Source organism: Crassostrea angulata, chromosome 9 (assembly GCF_025612915.1).
Source record: "Crassostrea angulata isolate pt1a10 chromosome 9, ASM2561291v2, whole genome shotgun sequence".
Lineage (NCBI taxonomy): Eukaryota > Metazoa > Mollusca > Bivalvia > Ostreida > Ostreidae > Magallana > Magallana angulata.
The window spans coordinates 32077216-32093601 of record NC_069119.1 but is presented as its reverse complement, the minus strand read 5'-3'; the positions used below and the strand labels follow the sequence as shown (position 1 = coordinate 32093601).

The window sequence follows — 16386 nt, the reverse complement described above, 5'->3', positions numbered from 1 at the left end:
TCCTGGCAGTCCAACAGTGTAAAGCTCTGCGCAATGTGTCATTTAGTTTGCACGGTTTACCCTCTTCTTTGTTGCAACTACATGTACAGACTTTCGTTTCAATAAAAATATTCTGATGTTTATTCATCTCCTGGGCAGTAGCGTCACATGTACGGATTAAGAACTATTCAGTTTTTCCATTAGGAGTGGGGGTTAAGGTCAGAGTAGTAATTGTGATTGCAGAGATGGGGTATGGGGGTTGGGGTCCAAGGTATATTTTTGGTTTTTTGGTTTATTTTTAATTATTAATATATAAAAATTGTTTATCTTTAAATTTAAATTTCACATGCAAACCCCAAATTCTACATAAAAGGCTTCAGGGTGTATTATGGTATGAGATCTCATCCTTCACGAAAATTATATTTTTTAAAAAGTACCAGAAATTGCATGTGGCCTCTTTTTTACTAAAACTGGTACAACAATATTTTATTTAGGGGCCAATACCTGGTGCAGGAATTGCCGTCTAATGTCAATATCTAGTTTGTTTTTCTCTTTTTGGAACAGAAAATATGCCTGTTTTGGTTGTAAGAACCCGTCATTATCAATTTTGAACACAAACCTGTGTGCAGAACCTGCCTTTATTGTGTAAACGCATAGCAAAATATTATTTTAACAATTAGGATTGTTTGAGAAATGATAGTTTCTTTGTAATAGTAAAAGAAACTGAGATTTTTCAAAGTCACCATGTTTCCATTGAAACAAAATGAGAAAACTAAAAAAAATTATCGTAAGGTTTTGTGAATTTGTATATGTTATTTGGATGTAAAAAATGACGTATTTTTGTCAATAACGATACTTAAAAAGTCCATGCAAATTGCTAAATACTCAACGATCTTTTTGATAAAAAAAAATTTCCTCATCAACTTCACAAAGAAAATGAATAAATATCATCCGAACAAGATTGAGCTCTTACCTGTAAAAAAGATACATTGATAGCAATGGTGGCAATAATTCAGTCTTTAAAATTTGAATTATGTCGAATCGCACTAATAATATGTAACTACATTTATTGAATCTAGATTGATTATATGTAATTATAATATAAATGGAAATGAGGATGACATATTTCTATATATTGAAACATTAATAATAAGTAAATAGTAAGTAAACAAAAATTTATTATGCAATAACATAATAATCTATCTTTAGATCATTCCTAATCTGAATTTTCATTTTTTTTTTAATGTCAAAGTATAAATACCACAGATATTAACTCTGTTAATAGCTAACATTATCATCTCATCTAGAATTTTATGGAAAATATGGGTAATTTGTCGACCATCGAATCTCCTCACCCACTTGACAGCTGTGAATTGAATTCTTATTATAATAAACTCAAGAAATTCAGGAAAAGACAAAACATCCGGCCTTTTAGAAAAATAAACATACTAGTTTCTAATGCAGCAGTAATTTGGTAGCACCTTGCATGGTAAACAGTTATGTGGTAAGTAACGAGACAAGTGTGTTTCTTAAGATGAATTTGTGAGAAAGGATATTTTTACATATTTGTAACTCTTAATGCTTGGTGAACAATTTTCCTCTTTAAAGCAATCCAAGAATTTTTTTTAGAACGAACTTGTGAGTAAAGATATGTTAGTAATTAAAACGTCTTTCAATTAATGATTTTTTGGGGTTATATAAATAAAACCTTCTGTCTATATTAAAAACATCATTGACATTTTTTCTAAATTTTTGCTTTAAACGGTAGGAAATAAATGAAACCGAAAGAAAGAAAAAATGATTTACATTATCATAGATTGTTATAGAATTGCTTATCTTAAATTTTTATCAACAACTCTATTAAAATTGTGTTTTAACATCTTCTCAATATGTTTTCTGTGTTGTCGCTTTGGGTTTTTTTATTTTGTTTGTTCACATTCAATACATTTTAATTTGTTATAAGACTTTGAAGGTGAACATTATAAAAGATTTTAACGGTATAAGTGTCTCACATTTTACAAAATAATGTCTTTTAAAGCAATTCCATTTCTTTTGTTCTTTTATAGTTATGTGTTTTCATTTGCCACCAAAATCTCTAGTTGAGAATAACAGTGTATAGTTTAGCTTCTTTATTTGACTTGAGTAATTGATTCTGCCCTTTTAATCACAAGAACTCGTCAAACGATTGTAATATCATGTAGTTTACAACTCTCAAGAATAGGAAAGCGATACCTAAAAATTCACAATGGATGCTTCAAAGATTTTATGCTTATATCATATTCGTGTTTAAGTAGGAATTTACAATAGTAAACAAACGAGAGATACTCAAAGACAATTAATTATTTCAAAATTATGTATTTTTTAAAGAGTACTTATTATAATCATCCATAAATACCAAATAAAAATCAATCTTTTTTAGAAGTTTTCTTGACTTCCTGACAGCTGAGTGCATGTATAACGTGGTTCATGTAATATTAACGTTTATTTATTTTTCAGAAATTATACACTTATCAGATAAAAATGTCTTCAAACGCCACACAGCATACGTAAGTTAATTTGTATTTTAACTTTACGGCTTGTAACATTCTCATTGATATCAAAATTATTTCCAAAATGTTTTTTTTCCAGTCAATTGGTTTTCCAGTTCATGTCTGAGTCAGTTTATCACGGCATGTGTCACAAGATAGGGACTCCAGAAGATGTAAGCTATAGAAGGGACATGGCTGACATTAGCGAGTTTCTAGGAAATCTGTTACAAAGAAAAGACCAGAGCAAAGAGATGCGAAGTGGTAGCCATAAAGAAGGATTCCGATTAGATAAATCAGACATAGACATAATGATACTTCAACTTAACCACCGTGTAATCTGGGATATGTCTCAATGTGAGGTGTACAACGCAGACAGACAAAAACTGATTCTCTGTAACACATCTGAGAGTCCGCCAGGATTCGCATTACTTTGGTTACCAAAAGGAATTACCTATATGAATGAATACGTTTTTTCTGCTTGTGTACGGATAAAAGAAAGGTTGTATATATCAAGTTCTAAATTCAGAGAGATAACATGTTCTTTAATAAGACCTAATTCTACAATACATGGACCATGTGGTAGTGGACTTGTCGGAAGAAAAATGCATGACTATGCCCATTGTTTTGTCAGTGACTTTTGGCCTCCTGCTGCGTCCTCATGGATGGATAGATGTCACTTTTGGCCTCCGCAGCATGTTTCCAGCGACATTGTCCGAAATGGTTGTCACTTTGTTGCAATAGGACACAAATTAGGAAATCATTCAGATATCGAATGGAGAATATCTTTTTCTCAGGCAGAAAACAAACTTGTGTACTCTATGAATCATACGCAATTTTTAATTTATGGCTTGCTGAAATTGTTCCTCGAGGATGTAATTAATGCTGGATTAAGTGATGAAGAGAAAATGCTTTGTTCATACCACATGAAAACAGCCATTTTTTGGGCCATTCAGCAAAACATGCTTACTCACTGGTGTCCAGAAAATATAATGGCGGGTTTCTGGATCTGCTTTAAAATTGTTTTAAAATGGGTGTATAACGGAGTTTGTCCTAATTTTTTTATTCCCCAAAACAACATGTTCTTATGCCGTATATATGGCGAAGACCAGAGAAATCTATTCAGAAGACTTTATGAATTGTATGAGAAGGGTTCATCTCTGTTGCTACACATTTCACCTATCAGAAACTATATCCTTAAATTCCTAATCTATTCCGGACCTATAGTTTCTTACAATTGCACTTTGGGCTCTGAGGTTACGTTTGATGATAAGTTATATCTAGCAATAGAACGTAGTGATGATATAATAACCAGCAACCTACAGTCCTGTGCAAAATCCCTTCTCACAATAGAACGGTTGATTTGTTCACCTCTGACAAGGTATACGATCATCCTGTTACAAAAGCTTACAGCCACAGTCCTTCAAAGTACTGCTTTTATACTACACAACCAATACATTGATAGAAATGGCAACAAAAATACATATATCAGAGACAAAAAGGCACTCCACTTGCTTAGATTATCAATGAAATTTGGATATGTGTCGGATATGCTGTACATTGCAATGTTCTATTACAAAACATTCAGATACAAGGATGCTTTATCTATCATAGATATATCAAAAGTCAAAATGTCACAACCGTATGTCAGGTTTAGAAGAAATGGACACGGTTGGGCGTATATTGAGGCTGTAGGAGGACAACCTTGGTCTACGAAAATTACACAAGCAATAGCAAACAATCTCCGGCTTGACAATGGAATTTGTTACATTACAGAGTTGTTACTAGAACAGGAGTCTGGTAAACGGAGCAATAGAACTTGGATCCTCATATCCCCATTCATTCTGTCAAATATGCTAGAGTTTTTAATCTGTAGACATAACGACACATCGAGAGCACAAGCGGCTCTAGATAATATAACTGTTCTTATACACCACGGCGAAGAGAGTTTTGTGGCTAAAGATACTATGGATATTTCGTGGGAGATTCTTGGGATCTGTCAAGAGATCTCGGGCAACATCCAGGCGGCCCGGTTTTCATTTCAGCAGTCACTCAGACAGTATCCATGTTGTGAAATACAACTTGCTACCAGACAGAGAATTCAAAACTTAAATGAGCAAGCAAATCATAGACCATCAGTCACGTTAATTAATAATAAAAACAATTAGTTTTGACAAAAAAGGAAGAGAACAATATGTTAACCAATCCAGATAATACCAGATAAACACTTCACATATCAGTTTTTGTTGGAATTTTTAAATATATTTCTCCTTATGTCTTCACTGGACATCAGGACGTTCTATTTCCTGTGAATATATTTAGCCTTTTTATGCGCCGTGAGCACAAATCTAAACGTCATCACGCGTTTTGGGTATATCTATTATTTTAAAATTAAATGGAATGTTCAAATTAACATAACCGATTTGATATGTACTTTTGAAAAATAATCATTGAATAATATCTACATGTCTTTAATATGGATTGTTTTTTTTACAAAGATTCTGGCTCTATATTCTTAGTCGCGAAAAGAAACTAAATGATATGTTCATATGGCTGTTCCATGTATGCTTCATATCCCTGACTAAGAGCATATTAAAGGTTTTGAAGCGACGATACACAAATATTCAATGCAAATAAATAAGGAATAAGGAATCATTTTTTGAGTATTATGAGGTGATAATTTTGGTCGGGGCGTGATCAAATCCAAAAAAAATCAACCAATGCTTAAATGGCATATGTGTTCTTGAATTATTAGCTATTGTTGTAAAGATGAAATTAATCAATAAATAAGGAATAATTAATTATTCATTTACTTTTAAAGTTTAAAAGATATGAATCAGATACGTAATTCATTCCTTTATTTGTATATTTTATCAATGGCAAAAATTGAACCGTGTTTGAATTGATATCCTTTCTTAAGAGATTAACAAAATCGTCTTTTGTACAACATATGCAAATATGTATGTGTGGATTTGTAATATTGTAAAATTTTTACATTCTACTATGTGATTTTCCATTAAATTCTGTAATCTTTAAATGCCTCTAAATGCAACAGTCTAATCACTGCGTATGATTTTACATGAAATTTTCATATGTATTTCCTAAAACATTGATTTCTTTCACGTCGTTTTAAAGATATATTCCATACATGTTTTTAAAACACCATGTTTTACAGTTATTCAATAATAAAGTTGATTGTATAATTAAAAGCGAAAATTCAAGAGTTATCTTTCATTGAATTAATTTTTAAAGCCATTCTCAATAGTCTATCTGATAACCAATTTTAACCGGTTTTACAGCTGATATTAATGTTTTTATTGTGTGGGTGGACATTTGGTATTTTTTGTATGTATAACAAATAGAATTAAATTTGATCGTAAACATCGTTTTATTCAATACAATTCTATATGGAAAACGGTTGGCACGACACGTTTATAGGACCCAACTATGAGGGCGGATACTGAAGTTTCATCAGTATTCAAGGGTATCAATTTTCGTGGATAAAGTAAAAATCACAGTTTCAAGGATACGTAAATTCGTGGCCAATGATCCTATCAATACATTATGTTAGAGGAGATTGCACTTCAATAAACATTAAATTGCATGGACAAACCTATCAACAAAATCCACGAAAATTGGTTTTCAACAAATATTGGTGAAACCACGGTAGCTTAAAAATAATTCGGTCAATTTCGTTTTAATTTTGCAAAAAATTAACTTTTCTTGTTCCTTCCATCGCTGAAAATTGAGAGAACATCCTATGTTTGTAATTTTTTACATTTTTATATTTTTTATGAACTAAAAATCAACGCTCTATCTCTTTCCTGGTTCCTAAGGATCATGCTATAAAGAAGCTTTAATAAATCATTTACATGAAAGCTGAAGATAGACGAGAAAAAAAAGTATTTGACCACAAATCATCATCTTGCAATTATTTATTTTCGTCGCGTATTTTTCTCGAGCAAAATGTAATTTAATATGGTACTCCACGTCTGATCATTAGTACGATATTGACATATGACGAGTGCATACTGCTTGACATCTTACCACATTAAGTTTTAAGCCAGAACAGCTGTTCGATAAGATCTTAAACTTGAAAATTGAAGAGCTCTATATACGAATAGAAAAACAGTTCAATAATTAGATTAAGTCTATGAGGGCTGGGTGACTGTTGCCACTTATAGACTATAATGATCTCCTTGACTGAAAAAGATAAATGAAAATTTCAGCAATAAAATTTTAAGTGTATATTTCATATATTGTATCCGTCATGTTTCCATTAAGTTTAACATCAAGTTGCCGTTAGCCCGATAGGATGCCACGCAGCTTTCTACTAAAATACCATCAAACTTTCTCGAATATATTTTGTATTTGAATTGTATTGTTAACTATAAAATCAAAGATTTCTAAATCTATATTTAACAATCTGAGATTGTATTAAATAAAGTTATAAATCTTTGATTTTAAACTTTTCATCTAACACAAAAGTTTTGAATCTTGCAAAAAAAGTTTCTCAACTAAAAACATTATACAGTTTTAAAAAAGTATCAAGAGTTTGGGATACACTATAGATCTAATGATTAATTTTAAAAACTACCTTCTGAAGAGTAAACCTTGTGTATGTTTAATGCCCAAAATTATATTTAATGACATTATTCATCATTTTAGTGGACCTTCTGATTTTTTTTGATAAAAATTAATTTTTATTCCTGCTATTTGATAGCATATTCCAGGCGGTATAAAGTTCTCAATGCCGACCACTCAACCCCTACGAAAGTGTATGGATTTTTAATCTATCGTTACTAAGTTTGTAATAAATCTAGAGGTGCTTGAATGAAAATTCACAAGGCTTCCCTGAGATTTGTTAGTTTCTTGTGAATTTAGAGTGGAAGTATTTGAATAATATTCTCAAATACGAGGGTTGTTAGAAAAGTGCGCGGACAAAGTGATTTACGGCAAAATTACTGTGTACTTTGTAGCATGGCATATGTTTTATTAAATGACTACTAATTGAAAACGAGTATGCAAAAAATACTGTGAATTTGACATTTTTTTTCCAAAAATACAGCAATTTTTACTTTGCATGAATTATAGTTGCGGAACACCATTTCATATTTTTACGGCGTCAGGTGACGTCGAAAAACTGAACGTCAACCATGTTACTCTTTTTCAAAGTAAACACCTTTCAGTACCACACTTTTTTCAACTCATTTAACCGATTTAAAAAATGCACGTTTATACCATTATTTGTCAAGTATTTGTATAATGTCATTTGTGGCATATAGTAGATCATTTAGGTCCAAAAATCCCTGTCGATGCAGTCTCGTCTTAAGATAAGGGAAAAAAACATACTTATTCATGAGTATCTTCTAATATATGAAATATAGGTATGTTATGTAGCTGTGTATGAACGAAAGGCAAATTTGAATTTGAAAACAGGCGTGCAAGGTAGGTGCATGTAGTATAACAAATCCAGCGAAGGGTTGTTAATTTATCTTACAATGTACATTTTAAGTATAACACAGCAAGGATGCAAGCAGAACGTGCATGCAAATTACAAGCAAGATTTATAGTATTTGTTATTGCAATTTTACGTTTGCAGCACTTAACAAATAAAATTGCTCACAATGACGTCTGTCGTAGACGTTAAAGAACTATTCCGATGGCTGTCCTCATGAAACGGTCTTTAGCGACCTGAAAGACTGAACAACACCAATTTATCAACAAATCGACATTTTCACAAATACATAACGTTTACAAGTCACCTAAAATCTCATATAATTTCCTAAAATTTGATGCTCTATAGCTGTTTAGGAAAAGATAAACCGTTTCATTAGACAGTCAGAACTAGTTGTTCCCTCCCAGCAGGTAGTTTCTTCTTATTTCAATCTTTTATCAAGACTTTAAAAACAATCTTGTATGGATATATGATTATGAAAAAATGAATGAATGTATCAAATCAATTCAAAACGGACATCTAGTCAAGCGGTTGTCTTTAACGGGTTACTTTTTTTTTCACTTAGTTATTCAATTTTTGAACGACAGTGTATTGGATTTTACTGTGCCAATAACTGCAAATAATCTTACTGTGAACGTTATACATGAAAAAACAACAATACCACATTTATGCATTTTTGAAGAGGCGTCAGTTGATTTCGATCACCTGTGGACTTTTTTTCAAATAAAATGGAATCAAATATTTTTGTTTCAAATAACTTGTGCACAAGAAGCAAACTGCAATCAAATAAGCTATCGTTATCAATAATTTAAAAGAATAGAACCAATTACTTATTTGAACGAATAAAACTACACGAACAATATAACAAGAGGATTGTCAAACAAGTGGCATAATTTGAGGTGCAACAAAAACTGATGGGTTTGTTTTTTCATTTGCATAAAAAAACCCGACATTCATCACGTTTTCGACCGAGTAGTAAAACACAGTTCCCATGGACTGCACTTTAAACACAATTGCTCAACAAGGATGCCTACAATTGGAGATGGGGTGAGGGGGGGGGGGGTAATGTTCGCCACTTAAAGACCATTTATTGACGACCGTGAAATGAAATAGCAATTACCAAAATGATTTTGATCGTAAATGGGGACTTTTGACTGCATTATCATATCATATCCTGTCGGCGTTATAAATTATTCCACACTCTATGGCTTTTGGCTGATGTCTCAACAAATCCAGTACAAAGCATTTTATCACAAAGCATTCATAATGCATCTTTGTAAGTTTAATTGTATGAAGATAAATTGTAACTTGTTTAGTGTTACGCAATTAATAAAGTGCATCGATTTTCAAATAAATTCATTTTTATGTTAACAAGAGGACACGAATTACAGAGTCTTATTGGTTTTTATGAAGTTTAAATCATACTGTATAAGAGTAAAATGGTTAAGTCCATTTAGCTTTTTGCTTTGTATAGCTGTACATGTTGGATATTTTTTTTCTGTCTAATAAAGCCGCCTCCATCATTTTTGTACATTCTTTTAATTATTTACAACAGTCAGACTAAACTGTGGAAATTAATGTACCATTACAAATTATTTTGTCATGCCTCTTTTTCATACTCAAAGAAATTGACACAGACAAATATAGATTTCTGAAGGAAACTCTGAAAACGAAATATGCTTTTCTTAAGGATACTCTAAATAGTGGAAAATTAAAACATCTATTTATAAAAAAAAAATAAAAATCGTACATTATTTTAAGACTGGATGACGTTTGTAATACCAACTCAACGTCAATATTTACTGGATTGATTTTTGCCTTCTGTTGTTTAAATTTGACTGGAAAAATCAAGCACAAGCTAATTGTGATGATTCAATAGTGCAATACATGTACACCTGTGCATACTGCTGAGTATAAATTTCATTTTCCTCGTAATTGAAAACAATGTTTTTTCAATTAGGATGATTTTAATCAACTCTCCTATGCAGTTACTCAGACAAACCAAAAGTGAAACAGTGTTGTGACCTCAGCACAAATCGTCGCTGCTGACAAGACTTAGTTCTTGAAAATAATTGATAATTTTGATGTAATGTATGCTAAAGCATTGTTTTTCAAGGAAACTTATTTATAAATACCTTGAAAATTGTCAGATTTTAAATGGTACGAACAATTTAGATATTTTTTGTATCGTATGTATTCCTACGCCAGAGTTCAATGAAGTCTCATTCAACTCGACGCTCGGCTGTCTACGTAAATCTCCGACAAGCAGAGTCTCTCTTGCTTGTCGGATATATACGGTGTCAGCTGAGCGTTTGGTTGAACGAGACTAGAGTTCAATATTGCTGGGATCAATACAATTTTCGAGAAAAATGTCTATTACTGATACATAGTTTGATTGAATTAATTTTATCTTTAAATATTATTTAACGTGATTCATATGGGGTTTCTCGACATTCTTGTCGAAAAAGTCCAAAAATTCAAATTATAAAAATATGCGTAATTCAAATACAAATTAGAAATTACATGTACTTGTCAAACAAAATAACATATTATTAGTTTTAAAATAAATAAACAACGAGAAAATCAACTCCCGTCAGTTCTTCAGTACTTTGATTAGCTATGGATCTTCTTTCGGAAAACCAAATATAAAAATAGAGCAGTACCAAAACTGATAGCGAAAAATATATGGATTTTACTTTGATAGATACATGTAATACATTATAATTTCTAAACAAATCATATCTAAGGATTTCAAAAATATATGATGGTTAATTTGTTGACCACCAAGCCTCTTTAAAATAGATTTGATGCTTAATTTATTTGCCTCCTTAAGTGCATAGAGACGTCATTTATTGCTAACTTAAACACAGTCTCCGTCCGCCTTAACGAAAATGAATGAGAGTTTTGCGACATCATACTCAGACACTGAGCTAATGGGATGCAAAATCGAAGAAAAGAGCAATCGGTGAATACTTGAATCCTATGAATTTCTTTGGTTCATGCTATTATCTTATTCTAATGCATTTAAACGAACAGCATAACCTGTATCATCATACAATAGTGTACAATTAGTGTCTTCATGATATCAAATAAAAAAGCACGAAATCCCTATTAAGAAACAAACCAACCTCTAACACCACGCACTCGAATGACTTTTACATAATTAAAACAAAATCATGTTTCGCAATTTTTGTTTTCCAGAACTATTGTCATTTGTATTAAATTGTTGAGTCTCTGGGGAAATGTTCGTAGTTAATCGATCGAAATATAAAACTGTGTGCACAGCTTTTTATTCTCATTCCCTGTTGCTACTGTTCCAGCTTGTTCATTTTGTGTAATGATATCCAGTGAAGCGGATTCAGGATATAACATAGTTTTGAGACTCTCAAAATGTGAGTAGAGATCCAGTTTTTCATGAAGTTTCTTATATTTTGTTTTTATATGAAATGAAAAAGTCTGCAGATATAAATAACATGACTTGATAAACCAAAATAAAATGTATATCATAGTTTTGATTACGGAGGTGATGACTTATGTATATATACATTAATCGGATATATCAAATTATGAAGTACAATGACATTGTTTCATGGTATGCGCTTCGTGTACGCCAATGTTATATTAAAGAGGTTAGATGGTCTACAAATTATTCATCCGATCTGCCTTAAACTTTCAAATATACTATTTAGGGCAATAAATATGAATTAAGTAGAGACACAATTTAAATATGTCAGCTTTAAATTTTAAAATTTTCCTACACCTTTAAAGGGGCATGGTCACGATTTTGGTCCATTTCTTTTTTTCTGTTTATTATCTATAATGCTTTAAGAATGCATCTCTAGTGATAAAATGGAATTTAGGAGTCATTTGTAGGGTTATAAGCAAGATACAGGGCTTGCAATTCTATTCTTCGTGATGCAAACAAGGCTTGTTCATTGTTTTTCTTTACATCGATTCCAGAAACCGGTAACAATTCTTTTTCAAGTTTATTTCACAATCTCTTTATACATTGTAAACATAAATTAACAGTTTCTAACTTTTAAGACATTCATCTTAGGTCTGAAACTGGATTTTTACATGAACATTCAAAATGTAAACAGAATCGTTGTTTGTAAAGCAAACAATAATAAGCTCTGTAACTCGCTTATAACTCGACGAATGACACTCAAATTGTAGTTTCCTATCAAATATGCCTTACCAAAGCATTGTAAACATTAAAATGTCTGACCAAAATCGTGACCATGCCTCTTTAAACAAAGTTCTTTGTCTTAAGAAGGTTAAAACAAATTTAAAATGGCCACCACAATCCATCCCTTTCAATTATGTGATGAGGTATTTCATGTTATCATTGATTAAAATTGTCGGGTTTTTTTCATTCATTTGATACATTTAGCTTTATAATACAACAACACACGTCACAATATAATTAAACAATTCAAACCCTTTTTTTCATTGGCCATACAAAATGTATTCTCTCTAGAGATACGGAGCATACATAGAAGTTCTCCCTATCCTCGATTTTATTTATGACGTCATTGTATAAAGTTAAGTTGAGTATATTTAACCTTTTTGCCAGTTAAATGCGGTGGTTTGGCAAATTTGACGTAATGGTGTTCCTAAAGAAAATTGTTTCAAAAAGACTCACATTCAGTTAGGTGTAAAAATAGTTTTTGATTTGAGGGTTTTATCTAAATGTTTAAGATTACAATATTGATAGAATCTGCCATTTTGATTTTACATTTAGTCTTTTAAATGGCACAAATTGACACTATTTTTTTTTTCAGAAATATTTTTCCTTTTATTTCTTACGACATAGCTAAACATTGTAATTGTAAATTAAATAAAAAACGGGTTTTTATGTCCATATAGGATAAGAAAAACATCTTTATCAGACTTTTATCATTAGTCTCTACATATTTATGCTGGATCTAATAATAATGAAAAAAAATAATCAATAAGAATACTAAAGTTGAATCGAATATTACAAACAGGAAACATTGAATTTGTTATTTTGTCTATGCACATGTAACAACACGATTGTAATTGTCAAAATCTATAATTTTGTTTTTGTCATTGATGAACTTCAATTAATTATGCATGAATGTCGTGCCCACGGAATTTGAAACTTTTAGATAAACGGGCACTGACATCCACAAAAAGGCGATTCTATAGAATATAAACGTTTTATTAACTGTATTGTAGACCCCTCACCAGCTATTATCCTGTCGGTTATTTGATTCTTAGCTGTATATTGCAATATGCAATTTCAATACAACTCTTAAATATAAAGCAAATAGAATTTGAATAATGCAAAAGTGCGTAACATCGGCTTTAAACTATCTATGACGTCCCTTTTGTTTGATTGTCGATGTAAAAAAGAGATAAAAATGATGGGTATGCTTTAAAATAGTGTTATGTAGCTTGATATATAATCGCTTAAAATGCTTAATAAAATTAAGGTTCTGCTGGTTATTGATTTTTTAACTTAACTGTTTTTATCTAAATATAAGCGTATTGCGTATAACTTTCAGCTTCAATATATGTGTAATAAGCACAGACACATACTATCAGTGGGGTTTTTTTGGCGAAGCAAAGACTTTTCTTTTAAATTTTAAATACATAAAATTAAATTACTATGAAGCCCCCTTCAACTCTTTTGTAACCTTGTAAAAATTGAATTGAAAATTAGAAACTGAACAATGCTATTATAGTTATGGGTATACTACTACCCACAATTCCATGTATTTGAAAATTTTCAAAAACCTGTTACGTGCCTGAAACAAGCAGTGCAATATTTCTCTAAAACGTGTTCTTATTCATTAATTACTGCCAAGGATCACGCCAGCATCAAATTCTTTCTTAACTGTGTTTGTATCCATTATTCACAGTTGATTTGAATTCTCGCCAGTAGGGAACTTTGAAAGTGAAAAGCTGTTCTTAATAATGTGCCGTTGAAGTATATATTCATTATTTTGGCTTTTTTGTCTTTCTTATAACTTTCAAGTCTTTTAAAGCAACTAATTTCACACAATTTACTTCTATCATCTTAATAATTCATAAGCGAGTAAAAGAACGACCCTATTATGTTAACTTTGATGATTTATGTATTAAGTTTTAGATGTAGCGATTACTGCAGAAATATAGACAGCATGCTGACGTTGGTTATGCTTTATTTTGCTTTACCTATTATTCTGTTCTGTTAGTTTTATCAGTTCTAATCAATCATATACATATTGCATGGTTTTATGTTACAAATGTGTAGTTTACATTTATCATAAAGTGCATAAAGTGAATATAATAACTAATGGTCTGCACATTTGTTATCTTTACAGCTTTAAGTGATTGACAGGAGAGGAGCTGGTTGATAATGAACTCATCAGTAACACGTCCGGAGCATATCATCCCTGTCTACTTGGAACTGGAGACACTGGAATACGCCATTGTGGTTTTGTTTATCACATCACTGGGATTAATCGGAAATATCATAGTCATACTCAAAATTCTGTGTGATCCAGCGTTCCACAAAACACCCTACATCGCGTTTTTGACTTTGGCGCTTTCTGACCTGATATGTTTGATACTGTATATTGTCCAAGCTGTCGTTGAACACGTAAACATAGAATTTGCAAACGAGAATGGAGAAGTTTTTATGGCGATTACATATACAACTACACACGCGTCAGCGGCCCATGTGATTTTGTTTCTTGGCCTTCGATACTTTTACGTAAGAGCTCCTATCAAGGCTCGCCTTTTACAGAATAAAAATATCATCAAATGGTCTTTTGCGATTTGGGCATCCAGTATAGTGTTTGGGACATTGTACTTCGTCCTACGGTTTGAAATTCCAAATATTGATGTTCAAGCCGTTGTTCTAAGTTTTCGAGGATATCTGTTATTTTTACCTGTGTGTTTTATAGTGTATTTCCATATTCAAAAAGTACACGAATTGCATCATTCTATTAATATTTTGGGTCTGAAATCACATATCCGGCGTATGTCGCGCATGCTCACAGTGATATTGTTTGTCTATATCTTATCTGCTCTTCTTTTCCCAGTTTGCTTTATTCTTATCTACAACAAAGTATGTGAGGAGGAAAGAGAGTGCACACATATCTTAATCATCGCTAGAATAATGTGGCTAGTGAATGCGTCAATAAACCCTGTTGTATACTTTATATACTCAAGAAAAACACGGTTATTTTTAGCGTCCCTGTTCAAGAAGGTTGCAAAAAGAAGGAGCGTGACCGGAAGGGAATTGATAAGTATGAATAACCTCAAAACTCCAGTGACACCAACTAAACTGTAGACAACGTCCTAATGCAATGATTTATTTGCCTCGAAATATGATGCATCCATTTTCAAATTATTCTATTTCCCCTTTATACATTTTTTGAAGGATTTATTTTGATTATATTTTTCCGAGAAAAGAATAAAGTATGCATTTTATAAATTACCAGTCTTTCTTATTCTCTCATTTGTTTTAAAGATAAGTTTGACCTACAACTGTGATTTGTGATTATGCACACTTGTTTGCTGTGTCGTTCTAGAAACCGCAATAATTTCTATTTGTTATGTTATAGATACCATAGCCAGTCAAAACAATTCTTTTCCAACGCAAAAGGAATTGGTTATCATTTCATTTGAACATGCACATTTCTACTAAATCATGCTCAGCGTTGGTTGGCATTAGCTACGTGAATTTGTTTGCAATTATTGTTACAAAATCAATGCTGCAGTTCTGAAGTCGTGTTTCCACTTACCAGCTTATGATTATGGTTGTATTGCTCATTGGAGGAGATATAGATTATTATATGGCAATTTTTATATCGCATCCTATATCAGCCCAAAGTCGCTGTATATTAGCCCGAAAGCCGTCCCGCTCGAGGGCTGATATACAGCGACTTAGGGCTAATATAGGGTGCTTTATAGAAATTGCCATGTTTTGAATTTTATATCATATACTTATAGAAAATATTAAAGAAACAATAAAAAAAACATCATGTGATGAATTATTATTGTTAACAAATCACTTCGTGTCTAAATATTCCATCTCTAATAAACTTCCCTTAAAGTTTTGCGCCAGCTGTTTGTATACAAAGTTGACTTCGACGTAACTATTTGACGTCATACTCGGAGATTGGAATTGAACGACGCATACCAAATTTTACGTCATAAAAGCCAATGATTAACGGAAAGGGTTGCGATATAACATCCGAAGATTGCCGGAGAGGGGTGTGATATAAATTATATCACAACCCTAGGCTTTATATCACACGGGTAGATGAATTTTCTCTTTATATCGCACAAGGCATATTTTTTATATACGATATAACTAATTTTACTGGTTAAGTAAAATATTTTATCAACCTATCCTTTTATCTCATTTTGTTTAGTTATCTAGTAAAATTACTTATCAGGTGTTGT

General features: G+C 31.7%; 2 protein-coding genes across 2 annotated transcripts; both read left to right on the top strand.

The window, feature by feature from the left end:
- The first annotated feature begins 1427 nt into the window (after window positions 1–1427).
- Window positions 1428–4925, top strand: LOC128163678 (uncharacterized). Its single transcript, XM_052827306.1, has 3 exons — window positions 1428–1483; window positions 2476–2525; window positions 2608–4925. Exons 1-3 carry the CDS (start codon window positions 1466–1468, stop codon window positions 4670–4672), a joined length of 2133 nt encoding a protein of 710 aa, XP_052683266.1. The 5' UTR covers window positions 1428–1465; the 3' UTR covers window positions 4673–4925.
- A 6321-nt stretch (window positions 4926–11246) lies between these two features.
- Window positions 11247–15431, top strand: LOC128164007 (C-X-C chemokine receptor type 2-like). The gene is made up of 2 exons (XM_052827716.1): window positions 11247–11354; window positions 14295–15431. Exon 2 carries the CDS (start codon window positions 14330–14332, stop codon window positions 15266–15268), a length of 939 nt encoding a protein of 312 aa, XP_052683676.1. The 5' UTR covers window positions 11247–11354; window positions 14295–14329; the 3' UTR covers window positions 15269–15431.
- Window positions 15432–16386: the final 955 nt, after the last annotated feature.